This window comes from Thalassophryne amazonica, chromosome 13, assembly GCF_902500255.1.
Source record: "Thalassophryne amazonica chromosome 13, fThaAma1.1, whole genome shotgun sequence".
In the NCBI taxonomy this organism is placed as follows: domain Eukaryota; kingdom Metazoa; phylum Chordata; class Actinopteri; order Batrachoidiformes; family Batrachoididae; genus Thalassophryne; species Thalassophryne amazonica.
The window spans coordinates 45,424,712-45,447,619 of NC_047115.1; the positions used below are offsets into that span (position 1 = coordinate 45,424,712).

General features: G+C 40.9%; 1 protein-coding gene across 1 annotated transcript in view; it reads left to right on the plus strand.

Moving 5' to 3' along the window:
• Positions 1-22,908, plus strand: part of mcu (mitochondrial calcium uniporter) — a 199,670-nt gene that overhangs the window by 98,978 nt on the left and 77,784 nt on the right. The window contains exon 2 of the mRNA XM_034184314.1: positions 12,128-12,238. Coding sequence (XP_034040205.1) covers positions 12,128-12,238 — 111 coding nt within the window. The remainder of the gene's footprint in view (positions 1-12,127; positions 12,239-22,908) is intronic.

Genomic DNA, 22,908 nt, shown 5'->3' on the forward strand with positions numbered 1-22,908 from the left:
TATTTCGTTTTGCTTATATAGTAATAATTCAGAGTGTGGGCCCCTAATTTTGTAGATTGTGTTATCTGACTGTTGTTTTTTCAGTTTCCTTTCCAGTAGCTTAGAAAATTTGGGGCCAGATTCATAATACTTTTGTTTTGTATAAATCATGTTTTTTTGTATTTCTTGTGTATATTGGGTGTTAATTTCATTCCTAACTTCTTTCAGTTTTGAAGTGAGGTTTTGGTTAGATCCCTTCTTATGTTTTATTTCGAGTTCTTTTAGTTCTTTATTCAATTCTGATAATCTTAACTGCCTTTGTTTGTTTTGGTATGCGAAAAAAGATAGAATTTTCCCCCTGAAAACCGCTTTTAGTGCATCCCATACTATTTCTGGGCCAACGTCTCTGTTATTGTTTTCCTCCATATAGTGTTTGATTTCTTCTTTGATTTTTGTTTTAAATTGTTCACTATTGAGTGCCATTGCCACTTAAACACGTCTTTTCAGATAGTAACGCTCACTGCCAAAGACGCGTTATCGTGTCAATTATACTTTTTTATGGGGGTGGCGGGGTAATCATCTGATCTAGCTTGTGTAAAAAAATTAGAGTTGTAATCACAAGGGAACCCATTCTGTGGGTGGTAGCAGTGTGAGTGTGGACCGGAGCGCGGCTTGCTCTCCACCGTTGTGCGGACGTCTTACGGTTGTACCGCTCCTGCAATTGCGCTGCTACAGTCGTTCTTTTTCCTTGGAATGAAAAAACGCAGAGCGCACGACACACACCTCACACAAAGGCTGCTTACAAGCAAATGACGCAATCGACAGGCTCATGCAAGCACGTAATTCAAATCCATCAGCTTTTTGAAAAAAATAAAAAGGTCCGATACGCGGGAGCCAGAGGGAAAAGGCATGCCGCCGAGAGAAGAGCCAGACGGAGTCCCTCCCCTGGCGTTTTTTTTTTTTTTTTGTGCATTATACAATAGGATCACTTTTCATAATGTTTGAGATGTCACTGAAGCAAAAACAATTATAATCAAAGACATTTTCTGTTTGAAATGTTGCTTGTCACAAAAAGACAGTTTTCTCAGTTTTTTGTCAGAAATCAGCATTTTTAGTGATACCACCCATGTTCTGCAGACAATTACTAAAGAATGGAAAGAGGTACAAACAAATGTTTTTTTTCTGATGATAAAGGAAAGTCTGAAGTTTCTTTTGGTATGTTTGTTGTTGACATGGACATAGAACTCAATTTTCTATGGGTCTTGAAAAAAACATTCAAATGCTGAAAAATCCTGGCACTGGGATGTGCTGAATTTTGAAAATGGCTGGCACTCAATGAGTTAAGAATACTTGTATTTAACCTCCATAATAAGATTCCAGGGTTGTTATTTATTTGCAGTGACATGGAGAGGGGTGCATGGTCTGACAAGTTGATATTACCTAGCTCACAGTCATGTATTCTATGGCGATCTTTTTTGAAAATAAAAAGTAATCTATTCTGGAGTAGACAGCATGTGAATGGGAGTAGTGTGTGTAGTCTCGGGTTGTTGGGTAGAAGTCTCTCCAGAGATCGATTACTCCCAGCTCTGCCATAAGGATCTTGATATTCTTGTGTATGGGGGTTTGGGTAGAGTCTTTGGAACCATCCAGTTTGGGATTGAGGTGTATATTCCAGTCTCCCCCACATATAAGTATGCCGTTGCCTCCATCATTAGGTCAAAGATTTTTCTATAGAAACTTATGTCACTGCCAGGAGGCGCATAAACATTAAGGGTTATTTGAGCTCCTTCTATTTTGCCAGAGATTATTAAATATCTTCCCTCTTTGTCATTTACTTGTGAGATTTCTTCAAGTTTAACTCTTTGAGATAGTAAAATGGCTACCCCTCTCTTACGACCTGCTCTATAGGATGAATAGCACATTTGAGAAAACCCCATTCTTTTCAGCTTTTCATGTTCTACAGAATTGAGGTGAGTTTCCTGCAAAAACACAATGTGCACATTCTCCTTTTTCATTTTACTCAATATCTTGCTTCTCTTAACTGGGTTCAGTACCCCATTTATATTGAATGAAACAATTTTAATATTTTGATTAACCATAATGTTCTATTTGTATTGCGTGTGGTTGGGTTTTCCCTACATCATGAATAGATTCTGTAACCTCATACATCCCAGAAACTCTCATGAACAGCGAGAGATGAACATAGTTCAGTAGGAACAGTAACACAAAACTTAGCAAAATGTCTTTACATTCTTTAGAGTTTATTTCTTCCAATGTTGAGGCTCTTTCTGCATTAGCGTCTGAGGGAGTCGAGATGTTAGACCCCCCCATAAAGGGATGGCCAGCTCTTCGTTAAGAGTAGGGCCCTTTGAGATAACTGCATAACTTCTACAGTCATGGCTTAAGCATTTCTGTGTCCCGACCATTTTACACAGTTTTAAGGTAAATAATGAAGGTTTTTAAATGAAATCAGAATGAACCATATGAGACTTCAGGCATCCAGGCAGTTAAAATCAGCCTAGTCTATAAGAGTCTTTAAGTCCAAAATAAAATTAGACCATCTGGTCCATAAATCTAATGAAATAAGTTGTGAACTGGAGCAGACTTATCTGTATCTTTTACTTGGTAAGATGTTTGATGTCCCTCACTCTAGAGGAGGATTACGTCTGAACTCCTGGAGTTTCTCTTTGTACTGCGTGTGAGGGGCTTTTTTCTTTTGCGGTGTGGTAGCGGTGGTATTCTTGGCTCCGACCCGACGGCGCACTGCCACTTGCCATGTAGATAAGAGTTGGGTCTCTTGTTGATCCGTATTGGTTGGGGCTGGGATGATGGTCACCGGAAAACTGCGTGAAGCCATGTCCTCTGTCGCCTTTGCTGCATTCTGATACAGGCAGGTGCCATCATTATAAAAAACTCTGTCGTGCTGGGTAGGGGGTCTGGAATTTAATTTTCCTTTTCTTGAGTACTTTCTTTGCTTCTGCATATTCCACACATCTCTTGAGGACTGCAGATGGATAGTCATGGTCTGTGTAGAAGTGGGTGTTGTTGTAGAAAACCTCTGTTTTTTGCCAGTCTCTCCGGATCACCTCTTCTTTCACTCTGTAACTCGCGAGCTTTACAATGATAGACCGGAGCTTTACTTGTGGGTCGGTGGGTTTGGGCACCGGAGCCCTGTGTGTTCTCTCAATTTTGAGCTCTGTGTCTGGTGGAAATCCCAGTGACTCTTTCAATAGGTTTTCCAGGAAAGAGGGGATATTGTTCCCCTCTGCGCCTTCTTGTATGCCGTATATTCGAATATTGTCTCTGTGAGTCCGTCCTTCTTGATCGATCAGTTTAGCCTCCATGTCAGCCTGGCGCTGTGAGAGCTGTTTTAGTAGCGTTGACACCGCTTGTAATGCTGTTTCTGCTTCGTCAATTCGTGTCTCAGCTTCCACCAGCCTGTCGTTCGTCTTGTGTAGGTCTTGTTTAACCTCTGTGAATTGGTGTTTATTATCTCGCCTGAAGTCCCGCAGTTCGTTCAATATGCCGCGCATGCTGGCGTCTTCGTTCTCATTCATCCTGCTAGTTAGGGAGCTACCTCGGCTAGCATCGCTTTGTAGCATGCCTTCATCAGTATTTACTGTCGTGGCCACATTTTTACCATTTCTTGTGCTAACCCTGTTCATCATCGCGTTTACAAAACACTTACTTTTGACTTATCTCAGGGGTTATCAGGGTTAATTTGTGAAACCGTCGGAGAGCACAGATCTCAAGCTACCATCTTTGTTGCAGACCCGGAAGTATCTCCTAAAAATAATATTGTTCACTATTAACTGTTACTGTTTCAGTACTCTGGCAAAATAATTTCTTACAAGGCAAATGGGAGAGGTCGTATCGATAGGTTTTAGCCTACTCACCTTGACAGAGTACCTACGGCTTCTCGTCTGCACACCCACCTCGACATGTTTGAGCTCTGGGTTATAAACAAACTGCAACACATGTAGGGATGTGACCGATTCGATCACAGATGTGTATCGGGTTCCGATACCGACGTAACTGACGTATCGGAAAATAACGGATTTTTTAGGCCGATCACTGAAATTTTGATCTACCGATACCGATCAAGGCCGATACCGATCAAGTACACATTTGGCTCATGCCCAAAATAAGAATATAGGTGTAATGTATAGGATTATTTTTGCATTAAAACTTAATGATGAAGACAAATAAAGACACTAGAATAAACTGCCAACTTTTGTTTTATTACACCGACTTTGTTCTACCAGCAAGCTTTTTTTTTTTCCATGTTTCATGTTGCTCAGGTTACAGCCTACAGAGAATACGTTGAGAATGTAAAATACAGCCCTCATTCTATGGGGTTAAAATTGTCTCAATATTTGTAAATGCACACAGGGTGATCTACAAATAATCATTGATTTGCAAATGTGTTCAGATATCCACAAATGCAAATTTCATATTTGTAACTTGTAAATTGGTCTTTGCAAATAATGTTGTATTTGCAAATATAAAACTTAATTTGTAAAAAAAAAAAAAAAAAAAAAAAAAAATTATATTTGTAAAACTGGAAATTGTATATGTGAATTGAGTTTCAGCATTTGTGGATCACCAATTACATGCATTCATCGCTTTCCTCTGTGACGTAATTTTGAGACATTCGTTTCGTGAAATCCACAGAACCACAAACAAATCAATCAATCAATTCAATTTTTTTTTCGAACTTAGTTGTCAATTCCAGTATCATGGCAGTTCACAATATAAGCAAATCAAATGAACAAAGCTTCTTTGTACTCTCTGTACCACTACACTCATATGAAAAAATAAACAAAATCAAAATGCCTACTGATTCACAAATACACACTCACGCACACTGGATATCCACTAGATGGCAGTGTGGTTCCATTCATTACACAGCAGTCTCTTTAGATCTCTCAGAGCCATTTGACTCATTTTGACTTCTGATATGAGCTGGATGGACATGGACTACATTAGATGATGGCGACTGCTCTCCTTGTCTGTCCAGCTCATATCAGAAGTCAAAATGAGTTTACGTCACAGAGGAAAGCGTGTCATGACAGGACCATGTGCTCCCTGCGCTACTGCCTGCACTGTTGTGATCGGTCCTTTTGATCGCCGCATTTTGCCAATCACCGATCAAACCAGTCAAGGCGTGATCAGCCGATAATGATCGGTGCCCGATCGATCGGTGCACCTCTAGTAAACATATGTCTCCCATATCAATAAAGCTCCATTGAAATTGAAAAGGAAAGACAGACAGAAAGAGTGCTGTCTTTTCTCTTTCAGTCTATAAAAATAAGGCTCTAAAAGTCTATAAAAAAAAAAGTACTTGATTATTTCACCAAAAATCACATCTAGGCTTTCATCTTAGATGCACCTTCTGTCAAATTGTAGCTCAACTTTCAGGTCCCTGTTTTAAGAAAATCCTCATATAAAATCAACAATAATAATAATAATAATAATAATAATATGAAAGCAAACAGAGCTCTGGTATCAGATTGGAAAAGTATCAGAATCAGCAGATATTGGAATCGGATCGGAAGCGAAAAATTGTGGATCGGTGCATCCCTAAACACATGTCCACTTCCCACCCATCGTCTATTTTTCTTTGCATTTTCACTTTGTTTGCTGTGTAATTTGCCCAAAAACTCAGAGAAAGGGCCATGTTTCTTATGGGGACAGATGAGGGCTGTTCCTGTAAGTAGAATTATGCTCTTTCATTTAACCCCTGTAGCGCCGACCTTCAAACAAGACTAGAGTGCCCAATTGCATCAAAATTTTAAAATTTTTGCAGCTGTCATTTGTGTTGCACATGTATGCCTGGGCCAGCAGAATTTTGGTGGGGCCATTAACTTCTCAAATGGCTTTCGCTTTGCATGGTAGAGTTTTAACTTGCACTTGTAGATGTAGCGAGGAACTGTGTTAACTGACAATGGTTTTTCTGAAGTGTTCCTAAGCCCACGCGGTAAGATCCTTTACACAATGTTGGTTTTTAATGCAGTGCCGCCTGAGGGATCGAAGGTCATGGGCATTCAATGTTGGCTTTTGGCCTTGCCGCCTACGTGTAGAAAATTCTCCAGATTCTCTGAATCTTCTGATTATATTATGGACTGTAGATGATGGAATTCCTATGTATGTGTGTGCAGTGTTTCCCATAGAATTGCTTTCAGGCCTGCTGGTACTTAGTGAAAAACAAACAAACAAAAGGGGAGGTGATGATCTAGTGGTTAAGCGTTGGGCTTGAGACCAGAGGATCCGCGGTTCAAATCCCATCCTGACTGAAAAATCACTAAGGGCCCTTGGCAAGGTCCTTAATCCCCTAGTTGCGCCTGGTATGTAGTGGGTACCTTGTATGGCAGCACCCTCACATCGGGGTGAATGTGAGGCATTATTGTAAAGCGCTTTAAGCGTCTGATGCTGATGGAAAAGTGCTATATAAATGCAGTCCATTTAAACAAAAACAACCAAAACCTAGATCACAAGGCACATAGTGCAGAAAAACATGGTGCTCTCACAGGGGATTTTCTAAACTGGGAAATAGCAGTGCACCACCTTGTTTTGGCTCTGCACCCCCTTGCTGAAATGGCGATTTGTTTGTTTATTTATTTATTATTTTATTTATCAACTAGCAAGCCCCTTCATAATAAATAGCATCCTTTTTTCCCCCAAAATACTAAAAACATGGCAGAAATGACCGTAAGAAAGTGTAAGCGTGGTCTGTTATATGCAGCTCCCATACTCTGTTGTTGTTCCAGTCCTTCAGGAATCCTCAGAATGCTCCATTTTGACCTCAAATTTTCACAAGCTCTGCACCATCCACATCCATCGACAGAAGTAAGTTTGTGTGTGTGTGTGTGTGTGTGTGTGTGTGTGTGTGTGTGTGTGTGTGTGTGTGTGTGTGTGTGTGTGTGTGTGTGTGTGTGTGTGTGTGTGTGTGTGTGAGAGTGAGAGAGAATTAAAATGCCACAGATGCGCCAAAATAATTGATTTCCAAACTGTGTGATATGTGACCCTGTGATACACTGCCGTCCTGTCTAGGGTGTACCCAGCCTCACACCTCATGACTGCTGGGATAGGCCCCGCCCTGACCCTTAATTGAAGTAACCGGGTATAGGTAATGGATGTTTTGTTTTTTTTTGGCAGGGCTATAATACAGGGCTGTGAAAACTCCGCGGATCCACGGGATTCCGTGGATTTCATCATGGGGAGGGGGGCGGGGATGTTAGTGTCGTCACTGACTTTTTAAAATGCTTATCGCAAAACGTTCTTTTTTTTTTACGACATCATGCAAGTTTTATAAGTCTGTGGACACTGATCTGTGTGTTAAAGATACAAATCAGTTTCCTCGGATCCGCGGAGTGTCGAGGAGAATAAACGCCACTCAAAGCCTGGCTGTTACGACAGTTGTAAAGCGGGACTGGTTGGTTGCTGCGGTGACACTGTCTGGCTCCTGTGTGAAGCTTAGCTAAACGTAGCATGTGGACATTGCAAACTTTTAGTACTTTCAAGTTTTTAAAAGAAGAATTTTGTAGCATGTTTTGTGTCGCGGAGCGACATCAGACAGAGCGAAGATGGCGAGAAAGACGGTTTGAAAAAGTGTGATATGGACAAGAATCCATGGAATGGTTGCTGGCTTCATCAACACACCTGAAAGATAAACGGGAAAAGCGAATTGGTAAGAATTTTTTTCTCTCTCTGGAAAATAAACATTGTGCTGTTCAAACTGAATTTCAGAAAAGATTATGTGCCCTTTTTTCTTTCATTAATTTAGACTCTTTCATTGAAAAAAGACATTGTGGCTTTGAATGAATTTAGCCTACAAGAATTTACACAACAATGTAAATTAGTTTTTATTAATGTAGACTTTTTTCATGGGAAAAAAGACATTGTGGCTTTGAGTGGATTTACAGGAATTTACACAAGAATGTGTGGCTTATAAGGTATGTTATTGATATTTTACCCTGATTTTTAAAATATTCTTCAAGCTTTAGCTGTGGTTTTTGAAATGCTTTAACAGTCTTTTCAGTCTTCATGAATTTCATATAGTTTAACTGTTCTGAGTTAATGCATGTAAACCAAATGGTTTACAATTAAAAGGAAAATCATACCAGGTCCTACTTCCACATCATATTCTGTTATTTCAACATGATCATTGACGGTTCAAATGAAAGGTTGAATCTAGGATCATTTAAATATGCACTCATTTTGAGATTTGTTCTTCTAGGAGATGTTGAAAATGTGTCCGTAGATGAAAATTTAATTTGGTTTCTGGGGCCCCACAAGGCCCTACACCCCGGCTCCTCGGGGGGAATTTTCCTCGGATTTCACAGTTTTCATTTCACAGCCCTGATAATACTACTGGGGAAATGTATATAATTTCTGCTTTTCCAGTTCACATTCTTATTCTGCTAATATTGTATTGCTTTTTATTCCTTCAATTTATATATTTATACATACACATTTTTTAAATATTTAATAGTACTGAGGAGAAATAGGTGGCTTAACCCTCTTTTTTTTTTTTTTCTCCTGTTGTCATGGTGAATCATGTTGGCTGTGTTCCATGAATGAGGGCTTTTTGTCCTCAAATATTTGCTTTTCTCAAGTTGAACTTAACTTGAAGTTGATCAAACTAATTATCACCTGTTACGAAATCAAATACTGAGTGTGACAGCTGGAAGTTGGTCAAGGAGACCTCAGGTGTTTGTTGAACCTGTTTTCTCAAACAAGTCTAGTTTTAAATGTCTACTCATGAGTTGGCTTGTAGAATTCAAATGTGGCCATTGGGCTTTCCTGCCGACAGTACACCAAATTAAATGGACATGAAAATGATGTGATATAGTGAGACATGAATGTGTGAATCCATTTGTGTGTTACCATCTGATGGAGGTAATGTGCAGCCACAGTTGAATCCAATTAAGATGGGAATTTGAAGAGAGCTTTGCTACATTGCTGCATCACCTACATTTCACAAAGCATTTTATTAAATTTGCATAATTCCTAATTTACCTAAATTGCACCCATGGTCCACCCACATGGGTGATGTCATTTATTTTGCCCCGTGGTCTCTTCTGTGGGCGTGTACAGTCTTTGCTCCATTGACAGCGCCCTCACTGTTTAATTAGATTTGTTGTACCTGTTATGTCTACCTATTTCAGCCTGAGCAGAGGTCTAATCAGATCCAATAATTCTAAACACTTGTGTGGGTGTGCAGGGCCTTTAATCAAATTGCTGCTTCCAGTTTGATTAAATGTGTAAATTTACAATTTCACATCAGGAGCAGCAGTGTGTTTAGAATTATGATCAACGGTCAAACAAAAACTGCAGGTTTCTCCTAATTAACTTCAGTAATGTAACTTTCACTTTTCACTTAATGGCTTATTGGCTTTTACAGTCAAAAGCCTTTTTTGTAAAAAAAAAAAAAAAAAAAAAAAAAAGACAAAACATGAAAAGCAATGTAATTTCACTTTATTTTCAAGCAGTTAAAGTATTTGCATATTTACTTATGTCTACCTGTTCAGTGTGCTGTAGATCAGTACATCTCTGGGCATGAGTAAATCAAACACAATGTGTACTTTCATTTTGTAGGCTGTCACCTTCTCAATGCATACATCACGGCTGATAACGTTGAAAATGTAGCGTTCAAGTCTGACCTTTTTGGTTGTTATTGCTTAATGGAGCGTGCAGCCTTTTCATAACACAAAGCAGTTCAGTGAGGTTTGTGAAGTATTAAAATATGGGCCAGCTTGGGCTGTAAAAGTGACTTCAATTTGATTGAAAGGCCAAACCACTCTAAGTACATATGTCTAATGTGAGTAGTTGAGGGGGAGTGCTTGTTGCTCACTGTGCAAAATAAAAAGGTGCTTTTTTTCTTTGCACATCAAAAACCTTTATTTCAGTGGGGAACATCTGAGGGTTTAAAATAACTTGGGTGAAAGTAATTTGGTCTCCCACAACCCTCGGCCATATACATCTGCCGACACAAATTCTCACATGCACTTATACTTACATGAGATCAGCCACATTTTATGCATTTTCTCAAGCGTGATAAGAATTGGTCTGCAATAAGACATTTGGTCATATTTCATATACTGGTGTATCAAAAAGGTTGGACTTGTAACGCTCTGGTTAATTTTTATGAACATCAGATGTAATTTCTTGGAGAAGGGAAGACCTATCAAGACAATCTTGGTGTCATTTTAAAGCTTAGGATGTTCTCTTTCCAGTGATATGTATGTCATAACGTTTGGACATAAATCAAGGAACTTCTTGTCTGTTAAAATAATTTTGTCAGGTGATGCAATAATTAATTCAATAATTCATAGTCATTTTTTGGCCAGGTGTCTTTAAATATGGTATGTTATGAAAGAACAGGTTCTTCAGAACATTTTGGCACCAGTTCCATAGATGTTGCATGAAAATTGACTGGTATTTTTTGCCAAAAAGGTCAATTCCGAGAAAATAGACAAAAACGTTTTGAATTCCAATACATTTTCCATTTATTTATGTCACATAAAATGCCTTTTTTTTCTAAAACTAAATGGAATGATTAAATACAGAAGGTTGCATTTGAAAGGGGTAAATGTGTATACTTTACATAATGAATTTTGAAAACATGACCATTTTGATCCTGTTACACTTTTTAGGCCCAGTTTGTGAAATGTCACCATTTCATAGATAGTGACTACATATCCTGCAGCTTTCGGACACAGCAGCTGCGCACATGACAGCTTTCATCACTGAGTGACAGTAGCAGCTGTAGAGGCCCTCTCGTGCACCTACCTCACACCCAAGTATTGTCACATGATAGCTCTTCTGCATTTCATGTTGCTGGCAACAACACATAAAATGGAACTGCCACTTTTCACAGATCATTTTTTAAGCTGTTTTTTGCCCATACTCATGTGCAGTCGACTAGAAGTCTTCACAAGTCTCCATGGGTCTGATGACCTGAGACGCAAATCTGATCAGGCCCATGCGCCAGTCAGTCTAGTGCTGGTCCAGGTTGGTTCTCATTCTGTTGCAGTTTGATTGACTCTGAGAATTCAGAGCACACACGCTGTCAGCTGTGAACATGTGAACAGCTCTAATTGTAGAGTCTTTGTATGAACTAAAAGGAAAAAGAGGCAACTGTTAGTTGGGAGGTGGTTGCTTGGATGTTAGAGAAACTGGCTTGTGTCCACATGATCATTGGCTCAATTCCAAGATTATTTATGCATTCATATATTTTTGGAACCCTTTTTAGTCCCATTAAGGGCCACAGGGCATGTGGGTCAGGGTGGGGGTGTTCGAGCCTATCCCAGCGCTCATTGAGCAAGAGGCAGAGTACACCCTGGCAGCATATCTGTATCTGTGTATCTTTACAATACAGGATTATAGAAACTCAATAGTTCATTTTTTTTGGGGGGGGGGCACTCGTTCTATAATGATTACAGTGATTTTGTTGAATGCAGCTGCACAAAAATGAAACCTAAATTGACAAAACCTCTGTGTATGCAAGCACGCTTAAATTGGTGTAAATTATGTTATGTCAGACAGATTTTACTTATAGATTATTCATGGAAGCTGAGAACCATGGGAGGTGGATATTTATTTAAATCAAGCTAAAAGAAAAAAAGTTGTGACATGTTTGATTTGATTTATCTTGATATTGCACACCCCACATGCACACCATTTGATGGGGGATACTGAAACTGTGTATTGTGCAGTCCTAGTCTGTGTCAGTTCATTTATTATAGCGATGGGGACAGGTGTGGATTTAGATGGCAGCGTGAGTCATTGCATTTTTCCAAATGCAATGTGTGGTTGTGATGTGTCCATAAAATCATCACTGTTGGACTTTCACTGAGATCATGAGGCGCTGTTTAAATCCTCTGCATCTGTAAGGCTTCACATCTTCTTGCTGGCTCTGTTGGTACAGCATAGAAATCATTTATTTGTGTCTGGGTTCAGATAGGCCTTCTCTGGATCCATTTTGGTTCAGTTCCAAACTTTTAACCCATAAAGGCCTCTACTGTAACTCATGATGATGTAGCTGCTTTGAGGTTTCATTTTTAGTTAGTGATTTTGGTGCTCCAGTTGTGACATTTGTATGCTCTCAACTTGAAGTTTATATCTGTGTTTTTCCCCTTTGCAGGAGGTACTGTCTGCTCCTTTTCCCCATCAGACTGTCAGGAAAGCACATGGCATACGGTCAGCAGCCCACTCCACACTGTTCAGCCAGCCTTCCACTGCCCTGTCTCCACAGGTTAGTGTTTGCATACCACGCATACTGTACGTAATTTAAAATAAGAAACAATGACTGAATCTTTCCTTCTGGTTTCTGGATCATACAGTGTACCAAACGACTTTCATTTGGATCAGTATAATAATGTAAATAAAGGTTTACAATAGGAGAGCTCCAGAAAACTGAAGCCAAAATGTCGGCCTTTCCCCGTGTGGCTGTCTGCATTTGATGTCATTACAACACAAGTCGGGAGGTGATTTTCTAGTGGTTAAGGCGTTGGGCTTGAGACCAGAAGATCCTCGATTCAAATCCCAGCCTGACTGGAAAATCGCTATGGGTCCTTGGGCAAGGTCTTTAATCCCCTATTGCTCCCAGTGTGTAGTGAGCGCCTTGTATGGCAGCACCCTCACATCGGGGTGAATGTGAGGCATTATTTGTAAAGCGCTTTGAGCGTCTGATGCAGATGGAAAAGCGCTATATAAATGCAATCCATTTACAAGTCAAAGAGATGTCTATAAAAATTAAAAGTACCTGTGCAATAAATTTTTCTTAAATGTCTATATATGTTATGTACCATATTTTATGTACTATGTCATAGTCTTTTTACTCATTTTGGAGGTCCTGTGACTAATTTTCCAAGGAGAATTGTATGTAGAAAAACTACTGCATTATCATGTATTCGCTGTCTCACGATCCGTGACTCACGCGAGAGGTCAGTTTCAGCAGAGTTACGGTTTATGGTACAATTAGGGATGCACCGATCCACAATTTTTCACTTCCGATCTGATCCCGATACCTGAATTTGGATATCTGCTGATCCCTCATCTGTCCCCATCAGAAACATGGTCTTTTCTCTGAGTTTCTGGGCAAATTACACAGCAAACAAAGTGAAAATGCAAAGAAAAAGTGACAATGCGGTGGGAAGTGGACATGTGATTAGGGATGCACCGATCCACAATTTTTCACTTCCGATCCGATTCCGATACCTGAATTTAGATATCTGCTGATACAGATACTTTTCCGATCCGATAGCAGAGCTCTGTTTGCTTTAATATTATTATTATTGTTGATTTTATATGAGGATTTTCTGAAAAAGGAGACCTGAAAGTTGAGCTACAATTTGCCAGAAGGTGTATCTAAGATGAAAGCCTAGATTTGATGTTTTGGTAAAAGAATTAAGTACTTTTATTTTTTTTATAGACATTTATAGCCTTATTTTATAGATTTAAAGAGAAAAGACAGCACTCTCTCTCCCTCTCTTTCTGTCTCTTGCTCACTCGCTCTCTCTCGCTCTCTCTCTCTCTCGCCTCTGAACGTTTTGGAAACATGAAGCCTTTCAACTGTAAAATAAATGTATCATCAGCGATGCTCACTTACAGGATTTTAATGGAGACTTTTTCCCCTTTCAGCGGACAGAATCTCTCGGCTGCATGCTGAGCTGGTGTTGTACAGCCTCGGGACAGTGAAGCGGCTGTCTTTTTAGCACACATTTTCAGCAACAATTTAGTTAATTTTTTGGAAAATCTGTGCTCAACAAACAGACAATTTGAAGCCGAGAGCTGAGCAGAAATTTGCCGCTAGAACACTGCAGAAGAGAGCTCTCTCAAACAGCCCGGCTTCAAAAACCTCCCCCTCTCCTCCTCCTGCTCAGCAGTAAACAAGCAGAGACAACATCAGTTGAAACAACAGCAGTTGAGAGGATTCACAGTGGCTTTTCTCTGGTATCGGAAAATGTCGCAGGTTGGATCGGTATTTTCCGATACCGATCTGGGATTGAATCAGTCCCATCCCTAGGCACAATGTAAACACATCTTGTGAAGTATGGACAGCAAGACAACATCGGGGCACAGCAGAAGTTCATCACAGGTGCTACACCTCTTCTAGATAACTCTCTCAACTTGAGGGAACGCGTCATCATCATAATCACTTGTGAAGTCGCTGAATCTGCGCCATCCACATCCTCGCTTTGCCATTGTTTACATGGCTTTGGAACACCGGAACTGTGCTGGCACTCTGGTGCATTCTGGGAAGCGCAGGGGGATTATGGGAAATGTTAAAGTACCGAGTGACCACAAGATGATACCTTTGTGACATGCCGCTTCTGCATACTGAATAAGGTGCTGTGATTCACAGTACAGAGCAGAAGCTGGCGGTACTGCACCACTAAGGTTGATACCAACTGCCATAAAACAAGAAGACGGAGATAATTTGAATGAGACATTCTGGTTCCTTGAGAATGAGGGGTTTTAATAAATCATGCTTTCAAACTGAAAGACCATGCTCTTGAATAAAAGTATTAACTCATCTATTACCTTCTGCTTGGTATTGTGGTGTTCACGTTATAAATAAATAATGTGCCAAGTTTTCAGATGTTGAATTACATTGCACATTTACCCCACCTGTGACATTCTGTTCAGTGGGCATAATAAGCAGTGTACTCTGAGGTTTTTGTGCTTGGAACAGTAACATTAATTAGTCCATTAGCTTATAGTTGCTAATGCAGTGTTTGTATTGTAAATAAATAATGTGTTGATTAAATTAATTTTGCTTTTTGTTGCATGAAGCAGTACTACCATGTTTCAAAAATAAATGTGAGTAATACTGCAGTGCTACTTACAGTCTAGAAAATACGGTAATTGTAACCATGTACATATGTGGTGCCCCCCCCTACACACACACACACACACACACACACACACACACACAAATTCTACTTTGCTGCAATAATTATTACACATTCTGTAAATACTAGAAACTTCATTTCACTTCTCAAATATCAGTGTGTTCGTCTGTTATATGATATATTTATCTGAAATTTCTGATCCAGACAACCAATGATTTATAAAGGAAAATCATGAAAATGATCAGGGGTGCCCAAACTTTTGCATACAACTGTATTTCAGTGTTGAAGTCAGCAGTGATTACTAACACCACCAAGTCTTGAGAATGTAATTACTTAATGGAGTTTACAACATTTTTGATGGCATGCGGCTGTAATATGAATGTGAACACACTAAATTTCTTCCAACATTTATTGCACAGCAGTGAGCTGCGCCTGGTTGTAAGTTGTAAGTAAGTAAAGAGTAAATGTTTCCTTTGTGCCATTCATAACAAGACTTTTTTAATTCAGCATGGTTGAACTAGTGCCATATTTAAGTTGTCATCATAGATAAAATATAAAAGCAAAATATAGATATTTATGTGCTTTTGTGCTCAGGGGGAGCTTTGATTGAACTATTTACTGAGCACATTATGGCAGAAACACCAACCCCCGGTTTTATTCGGTTACAAACTTGGCTGTTGTAGTTACGTTTGTCTCTAGATATTGTGGTGCCATTTGGCAAGTAATTTCTTTCCTGGCGTGCTATGTTGCAATGATTGTAATGAGACTAATTGAAAATTGTGTTAAGCCTTATTAACAAATGATACTTGTAATCATAAATTGAACCTGCAATCCATAAAACTTGAGTGTGATGTAACTGCTTCAGCGCAAACAGCTGGATGGGCATTGAATGGAGTGTAGCAGAGGAGGTTTAGTGCAGCAGTTGAGAAAATATTTAGAGCGGAATCCTGCAAATGGTGATACACGCATCAAATTCGGCACAAATACTCCTTAGACATTCCTCTTTTGAAAAAAACGACTGGAGATTTGGATTTTCAATCGGCGGTCAGGTAGGGGTCAATTGAAGAATTACACAGGGGTCAAAGATGCTCCAATCATATAGAAAACTATTACGACATTATTTACCTGATCATAAAGATTCCAAAAAGGTATAGTTTGGAATATATTTGACTGAATGTTATGGGATAAAAACAGCAGGAATGGTGACGAAGGTCAGTTTCCGTTTGTACAGGGGTCAAACGTTAAAGATGCTCCAATTTTGGTAAAAAGTGATGCAAATTATTAGTTGAGTTAACAGGGTTTTAAAAAGGCTCAGAGCGTTCTGGTGACTACAGCAATGCACAACTGTCAAATTTTCATGCCACTCACAAAAAATTAACCTAAGACATCAAGAAGAGTTACAAGCTGGGCCGTTACAAGCTGTGCTCATTCTGAAATGAGGTGGGTAGTTTGAGCGTGTTCAGACGGGGTGTACCACAGGAGGTATTATGCTGCTTGGCTCAGCTAAGGGCGCCCCAGTGCCCATTGTAGTACACAATTGGCATCTAATTGTCTTTGTTTTTTGTTGTTGTTGTTGTTCATTTTGGAGGGGGGGCAGCAATTAGGAATGATAAACAAATAGTAATTAATTTATCATTTAAGTTATTACTAGACATAAAGTGTTGAAAATAAAGTATGTACAGAGTACACCTGTGAGCTCTCAATTCCATTGCAATGTTTAGACATTGTGACTTTCCAATTAAGTGGACATTGCCCAACCCTAATGCATATACGTCAACATTTTTCATCCAACACAGCTCCAAATTGATTGGGTTCTGTTCCGGGCTCAACCTTTTATCCAGGTTTCATCATGATCAATAAATAAACAGCATAGCCTCCTTGAAGAGGGAAAATGTGTACTGTGAAAGTCAGTGTGAGTTCAGTGTGTTCCTTCATGATATGACTGGAGTAACGCTGCCATAGCCCAGTATTTAACACAAGGTCTCCTTCCAGTAAGTACACGACAATCACTCGTCAGTCTGCCAGAGGAATTCTCAGCAGCACTGCTCTTCTGTTTCTTTGCCAACTTGGCTCGAACAAACCACAACTTTGTATTCCTATGCAAAAGTGCAGCTGCAATCCAATATAGCTGATGCATTACATTAAAAAGTTGAGTTCAAGGTTAAAGTCTGTATATTTTTCACCAGCAAATGTGCTTGACCACTAACTGGCTTGCAGAGAAGATTTTTTTTTTAGAACAGAATATTTGTTCCTTGAGTGTTGCAGGAGTGCTATGAATAGCTGTGTATTAGATCATCTGTTTTTCTTTCTGTATATGTCTGGCGTATGTTTCATTCATTGAAGCTTTGCTCGTGTTGGCACATGTTTATATGTCATTATGCTATATGAAGTTGAGAAGGCAGGCAGTGTTTGCACAGCAAAAAATGAGCAGAGGCCTTTCTCAGACTGTGTGCACACACTACTGCAGCTAGCTGTTCCAAAGGCTTTGGGGAGCCAGTGAAACATTTACAGTGCCTTCACTGGGGGAAGTAAAATCATCAGTTGTCAGTCACCCGAGCACGACCTTGCTCACAATGGGGAAACACAACAGTGGTGAGAGGGAGCTTCCGTCCCTGTCATGAAGCCTCCAGATGGAGAACTTTGTTTGTTCAGAGCCAGGGAAGTGAGGAGAAAGTGGATGCTTGTTTCAAGGGGTATAAAATCATTTAAACAGTCATCATTTATAGTGCTGTACTTCCTTTTCCAATGCTTACTATCAATGTTTAGGTAGACTTTAGGCCAGTTTTGTCAAAGGCATACAAAAAAAAAAAAAAATCTTTGATACCATATAGAACTCTATATAAATATACTAACGCTAACCCTTTGTAAAACATTCTTTTTAGCAGCCTTTGCTTAATTTTTTAAATCTTTTTATTTCATTGACTTTCCTTTGCACCTGCTTTTCTGCAGTAAATGCAGTTCCCTTAGTGCTCCCTCCCTCTCTTGTTTGCTCTCCCTCCCTTCATGGCGCCCTCTGTTGTTCTTTGGCATCCGTCTGGCTGCAGCTTCCTACACAGGCTGATGGGTCAGGAACCCCCCCCCCCCCCCGTCCCCACACACATACACGCACACACACCCCCACACGGATGTAGTAGGCAGATGGCAGCAATGACAGTTTGGAGAAGTTGTCAAATGTCACATAAACACATGAAAAGAAAAATGCATTGCTAACCGGAGACTAGCTAACTTCTGCAATTAGTTACTCCATGTGTCTCATAGTAGAGAAGCTTGAATCTTCAACTGGACTGGGTTGGTTGACGCGAAGACGTTTCGCTTCAAATCGCAGAAGCTTCCTCAGCTAAAATTCTTGCTCTGGTGGTCTGACTTCTGTCTTGACTCTTGTAGAGAAGAATGATGATTCTTATTCTTCTCTACAAGAGTCAAGACAGAACTTCTACTATGGAAACCACCTGGACAACTGAGAGCCTACACAGAAACATCCATGTGTCTCGTAATATGTAAGCATAAACGATAGGTTTTTACGTGCACGGTAGAGCCATAGATAAGATCCTCACTGAAATTAGATTTTCAGGACTAGCTGAAAGTGAAATGTAATAGTTGGACTACTTTCAGTAAAATTATGTAAAATAAAGTGATGTTCCTTTGTGCTGCAAAGGCAGTCCACAGAGACTTCAGGAGCAAGTCACGTTTGACTGACATGCTGAATTATTCTGTGATTCATATCCTCACCAGACCTGTCTCTGTTCAAAAAGAACCGCATTTCTATAGCGCCTTTGCTGCTGAGAACACGTATTCAAAGCGATTTACGATTTCACTGCCTTAAATTGACAAGGCGCAGTGGGTTGTACGCCAACCCAAAGGTCAGGGATCAAGTCAGGTTTACTCCTCTTTGTGTGAGCAAGGCACTGAATCCCAAATGACATTTAAATTTGCATGTTGAATCCTGGATTTGGTGACAGTCTTAGCACTCCAGCCGCTGTAAAAACATTTGCCCAAGTCAAAACCAGTTTAACTGGCATGGAGCTAAGATATCCTCCCCTTGGCATAAGGCAACGTAGAACTACAGTGTGTTCTTGTTGAATTGCCATTCACATATGCACTCTCACACCAGAAGTAAATCCCTATGAAATTTTTCAAAGTATAAGGGCGATCAAACATGTGAAAGGGGCAATTATCACAGCACAGCCAATGGTGATTTCAGTTGCATGGATTTAAAGAAAAGTGTTTGAGCTACACAATCACTCTTGTCAGTACAAAACAGTCAAGTCCACGTGACCACAGCTGACATCTTTTAACACTAAATGATCTATTGTGCTTTTAGGACTACTTAAAAGAATATATGTAGTTTTATCACTAAAAATATTTTCTCCCCACATGTAAAAGTGGACATACTTTCTACATGTTTATATTTATTTAATATAAAAAGCAAGTCCCTTTGGCTGCTCCCTTGTTTGCACTCGGGGTCGCCACAGCAAATCCAAGGTGGATCTGCATGTTGAATTGGCACAGGTTTTATGCAAGATGTCCTTCCTGATGCAACTCCACATTACATGGAGAAATGTGGCAGGGGTGGGATTTGAACTCGGAACCTTCTGCACTGAAACCAAGCGGAAAATAAGTATTTGAACACCCTGCGATTTTGCAAGTTCTCCCACTTAGAAATCATGGAGGGGTCTGAAATTTTCATCTTAGATGCATGTCCGCTGTGAGAGACATAATCTAAAAAAAAATCCGGAAATCACAATGTATGATTTTTTAAATAATTTATTTGTATGTTGCTGCTGCAAATAAGTATTTGAACACCTACCAACCAGCAAGAATTCTGGCTCTCACAGACCTGTTAATTTTTCTTTAAGAAGACCAAAGAGCTGTCTAAGGACACCAGGAACAAAACTGTAGACCTGCACAAGGCTGGGATGGACTACAGGACAACAGGCAAGCAGCTTAGTAGAAGACAACAACTGTTATGATTATTTATTAGAAAGTGGAAGAAACACAAGATGACTGTCAATCTCCCTCCGTCTGGGATTCCATGCAAGATCTCACTTTGTGGGGTAAGGATGATTCTGAGAAAGCTCAGAACTACACAGGAGGACCTGGTCAATGACCTGAAGAGAGCTGGGACCACAGTCACAAAGATTACATTAGTAACACATGATGCTGTCATGGTTTAAAATCCTGCAGGGCAGCAAGGCCCCCCTGCTCAAGCCAGCACATGTCCAGGCCCGTTTGAAGTTCACCAGTGACCATCTGGATGATCCAGAGGAGGCATGGGAGAAGGTCATGTGGTCAGATGAGACCAGAATAGAGCTTTTTGGAATCAACTCCACTTACCATGTTTAGAGGATGAGAACAACCCCAAGAAAACCATCCCAACCGTGAAGCATGGGGGTGGAAACATTATACTCTGGGGGTGCTCTTCTGCAAAGGGGACAGGACGACTGCACCATATTGAAGGGAGGATGGATGGGGTCATGTATTGCGAGATTTTGGCAAACAACCTCCTTCCCTCAGTAAGAACATTGAAGATGGGTCATGGCTGGGTCTTCCAGCATGTAATGACCCCAAACACACAGCCAGGGCAACTAAGGAGGGACTCCGTAAGAAGTATTTCAAGGTCCTGGAGTGGCCTGGCCAGTCTCCAGACCTGAACTCAATAGAAAATATTTGGAGGGAGCTGAAACTCCAAACCTGAAAGATCTAGAGAAGATCTGTATGAAGGAGTGGACCAAAATCCCTGCTGCAGTGTGTGCAAACCTGGTGAAAAACTACAGGAAACATTTGACCTCTGAAATTGCAAACAAAGGCTACTGTACCAAATATTAACATTGATTTGCACAGGTGTTCAAATACTTGCAGCAGTAACATACAAATAAATTATCAAAAAATCATACATTGTGATTTCCGGATTTTTTTTTTTTTTTCTTTTTGTTTTCTTTTTTTTTAGATTATGTCTCTCATAGTGGACATGCACCTAAGATCAAAATGTCAGACCCCTCCATGATTTCTAAGTGGGAGAACTTGCAAAATCGCAGTGTTCAAATACTTATTTTCCTCACTGTATTAGATATGTATCAGTTCTAGATTTTTTTCACCCTAGGCGTAATTATTAGATGTTTTTTTGGGGGGGGGGGGGGGGGGGGGGGGTATAATTTCTCACTCAGGATGATTAGTCGAGTATTGCATTACTTTAACACCATCAAGAGCTACACAGCTACACAATGAAATCTATGGTACAAGTTAAATGCCTCAAAAGAAACCTCTTTGTTTCAACACTGAGTAGACAAAAATGTTATTAAAAGTGTCTAATAGCGCGGAGAACAGGCCTACAGCGATACAGTACACGTGTACATGTTCATCACAGTAAATGTGAAGAAACTTTTTTTTATGCAACTGTATTTACAGGCAGGAACTTGCTTCCCATTTGGCATGACCTCGCTCCTCTATATTCATACAAGTTGATTGTTGATGAGGAGCTTGTTCCTGTTGTAAACAGAAGAATGCCCCCCAAAAATTTTGCAGCACTGTGTATTACATGACAGTACTCAGACAGGATTTGCGAATGTTTAAGAAAGGATTTTAGTCCAAATTATTCAGTAATGAAACGTGTTTCAGTCTTTACCTCCATCGGTTACCCCTTTGAATACATTACACGAGCCGAGTGCAGTGGCAGCTCAATGCAAACTGCAAACAGATGATTATGTCTCAATCACATGTTGACAGTTTGTGGAGCAGATAAGTTTGATTTTTGGCCAGAATTGTTCACTTGGTGGTACAAGCGTCAGAGTTGGCATGCATGTTCTTCATAAATCAGTGTTTGAGGAAAAAAGTCCTGGCCACTTGATAAGCCAATATGGTGGTCAGGTAGGAGTCAGTGAAGAATTACACAGGGGTCAAAATTTTAAAATGCTCCAGTCATATTGAAAAGTATAACACATTATTTGTCTGATAATAAATATTGCAAAAAGGTATAGTTTGGATTATCTGTGACTGAATGTTCTGGACTCCCCCTCTAGCTGCCACCTTATCGTGGTGGGGGAGTTTGCGTACCTGGATGATCCTAGGAGCTATGTTGTCGGGGGCTTTGTGCTCCCTGTAGGGTCTCCCAAGGCAAACAGGTCCTGGGTGACGTGTCAGACTAAGGGCAGTTCAGAACCTCCATGACCAGTAAAAAAATCAAGTACCGAGACGTCGCCCGGTATGGCAGAGCCGGGGTCCCACCCTGGAGACTGGCCTGGTGCCTGGTGGTCGGGCCTTAGCCCATGGGGCCCGGCTGGGCTCAGCCCGAAAGAGCGACGTGGGCCCGCCCTCCTGTGGGTTCACCACCTGCAGAGGGGGCCATGGGGGTCAGGTGCAGAGAGGATTGGGTGGCGGTCGAAGGCGGGTGGCCCGGCGGCCCGGTCCATGCTCAAAGCCCCTGGATGTTGGGACGTGGAATGTCACCTCGCTATGGGGGAAGGAGCCTGAGCTTGTGCGGGAGGTTGAGAGATACCGACTAGAGATAGTCGGGCTCACCTCCACGCACAGCTTGGGCTCTGGTACCCAACTCCTGGAGAGGGGCTGGACGCTTCATTTTTCTGGTGTTGCCCATGGGGAGAGGCGGAGAGCTGGGGTCGCATTGCTTATTGCTCCCCAGCTCAGTCGCCATGTGTTGGAGTTCACTCCGGTGAACGAGAGGGTCGCGTCCCTACGCCTTCGGGTCGGGGACAAGTCTCTCACCGTTGTCTCGGCCTATGGGCCGAGCAGCAGTGCAGAGTACCCGACCATTCTGGAGTCCCCGGGAGGGGTATAGATAGCGCTCCGACTGGGGACTCCATTGTTCTCCTGGGGGATTTCAATGCCCACGTGGGAGGCGACAGTGAGACCTGGAGGGGGGTGATCGGGAAGCACGGCCTCCCCGATCTGAACCTGAGTGGTGTTCAGTTGTTGGACTTCTGTGGTAGTCACAGTTTGTCCATCACAAACACCATGTTCGAGCACAAGGGTGTCCATAAGTGCACATGGCACCAGGACACCCTGAGCCGGAGGTCGATGATCGTCTTTGTAGTCGTATCATCTGACCTTCGGC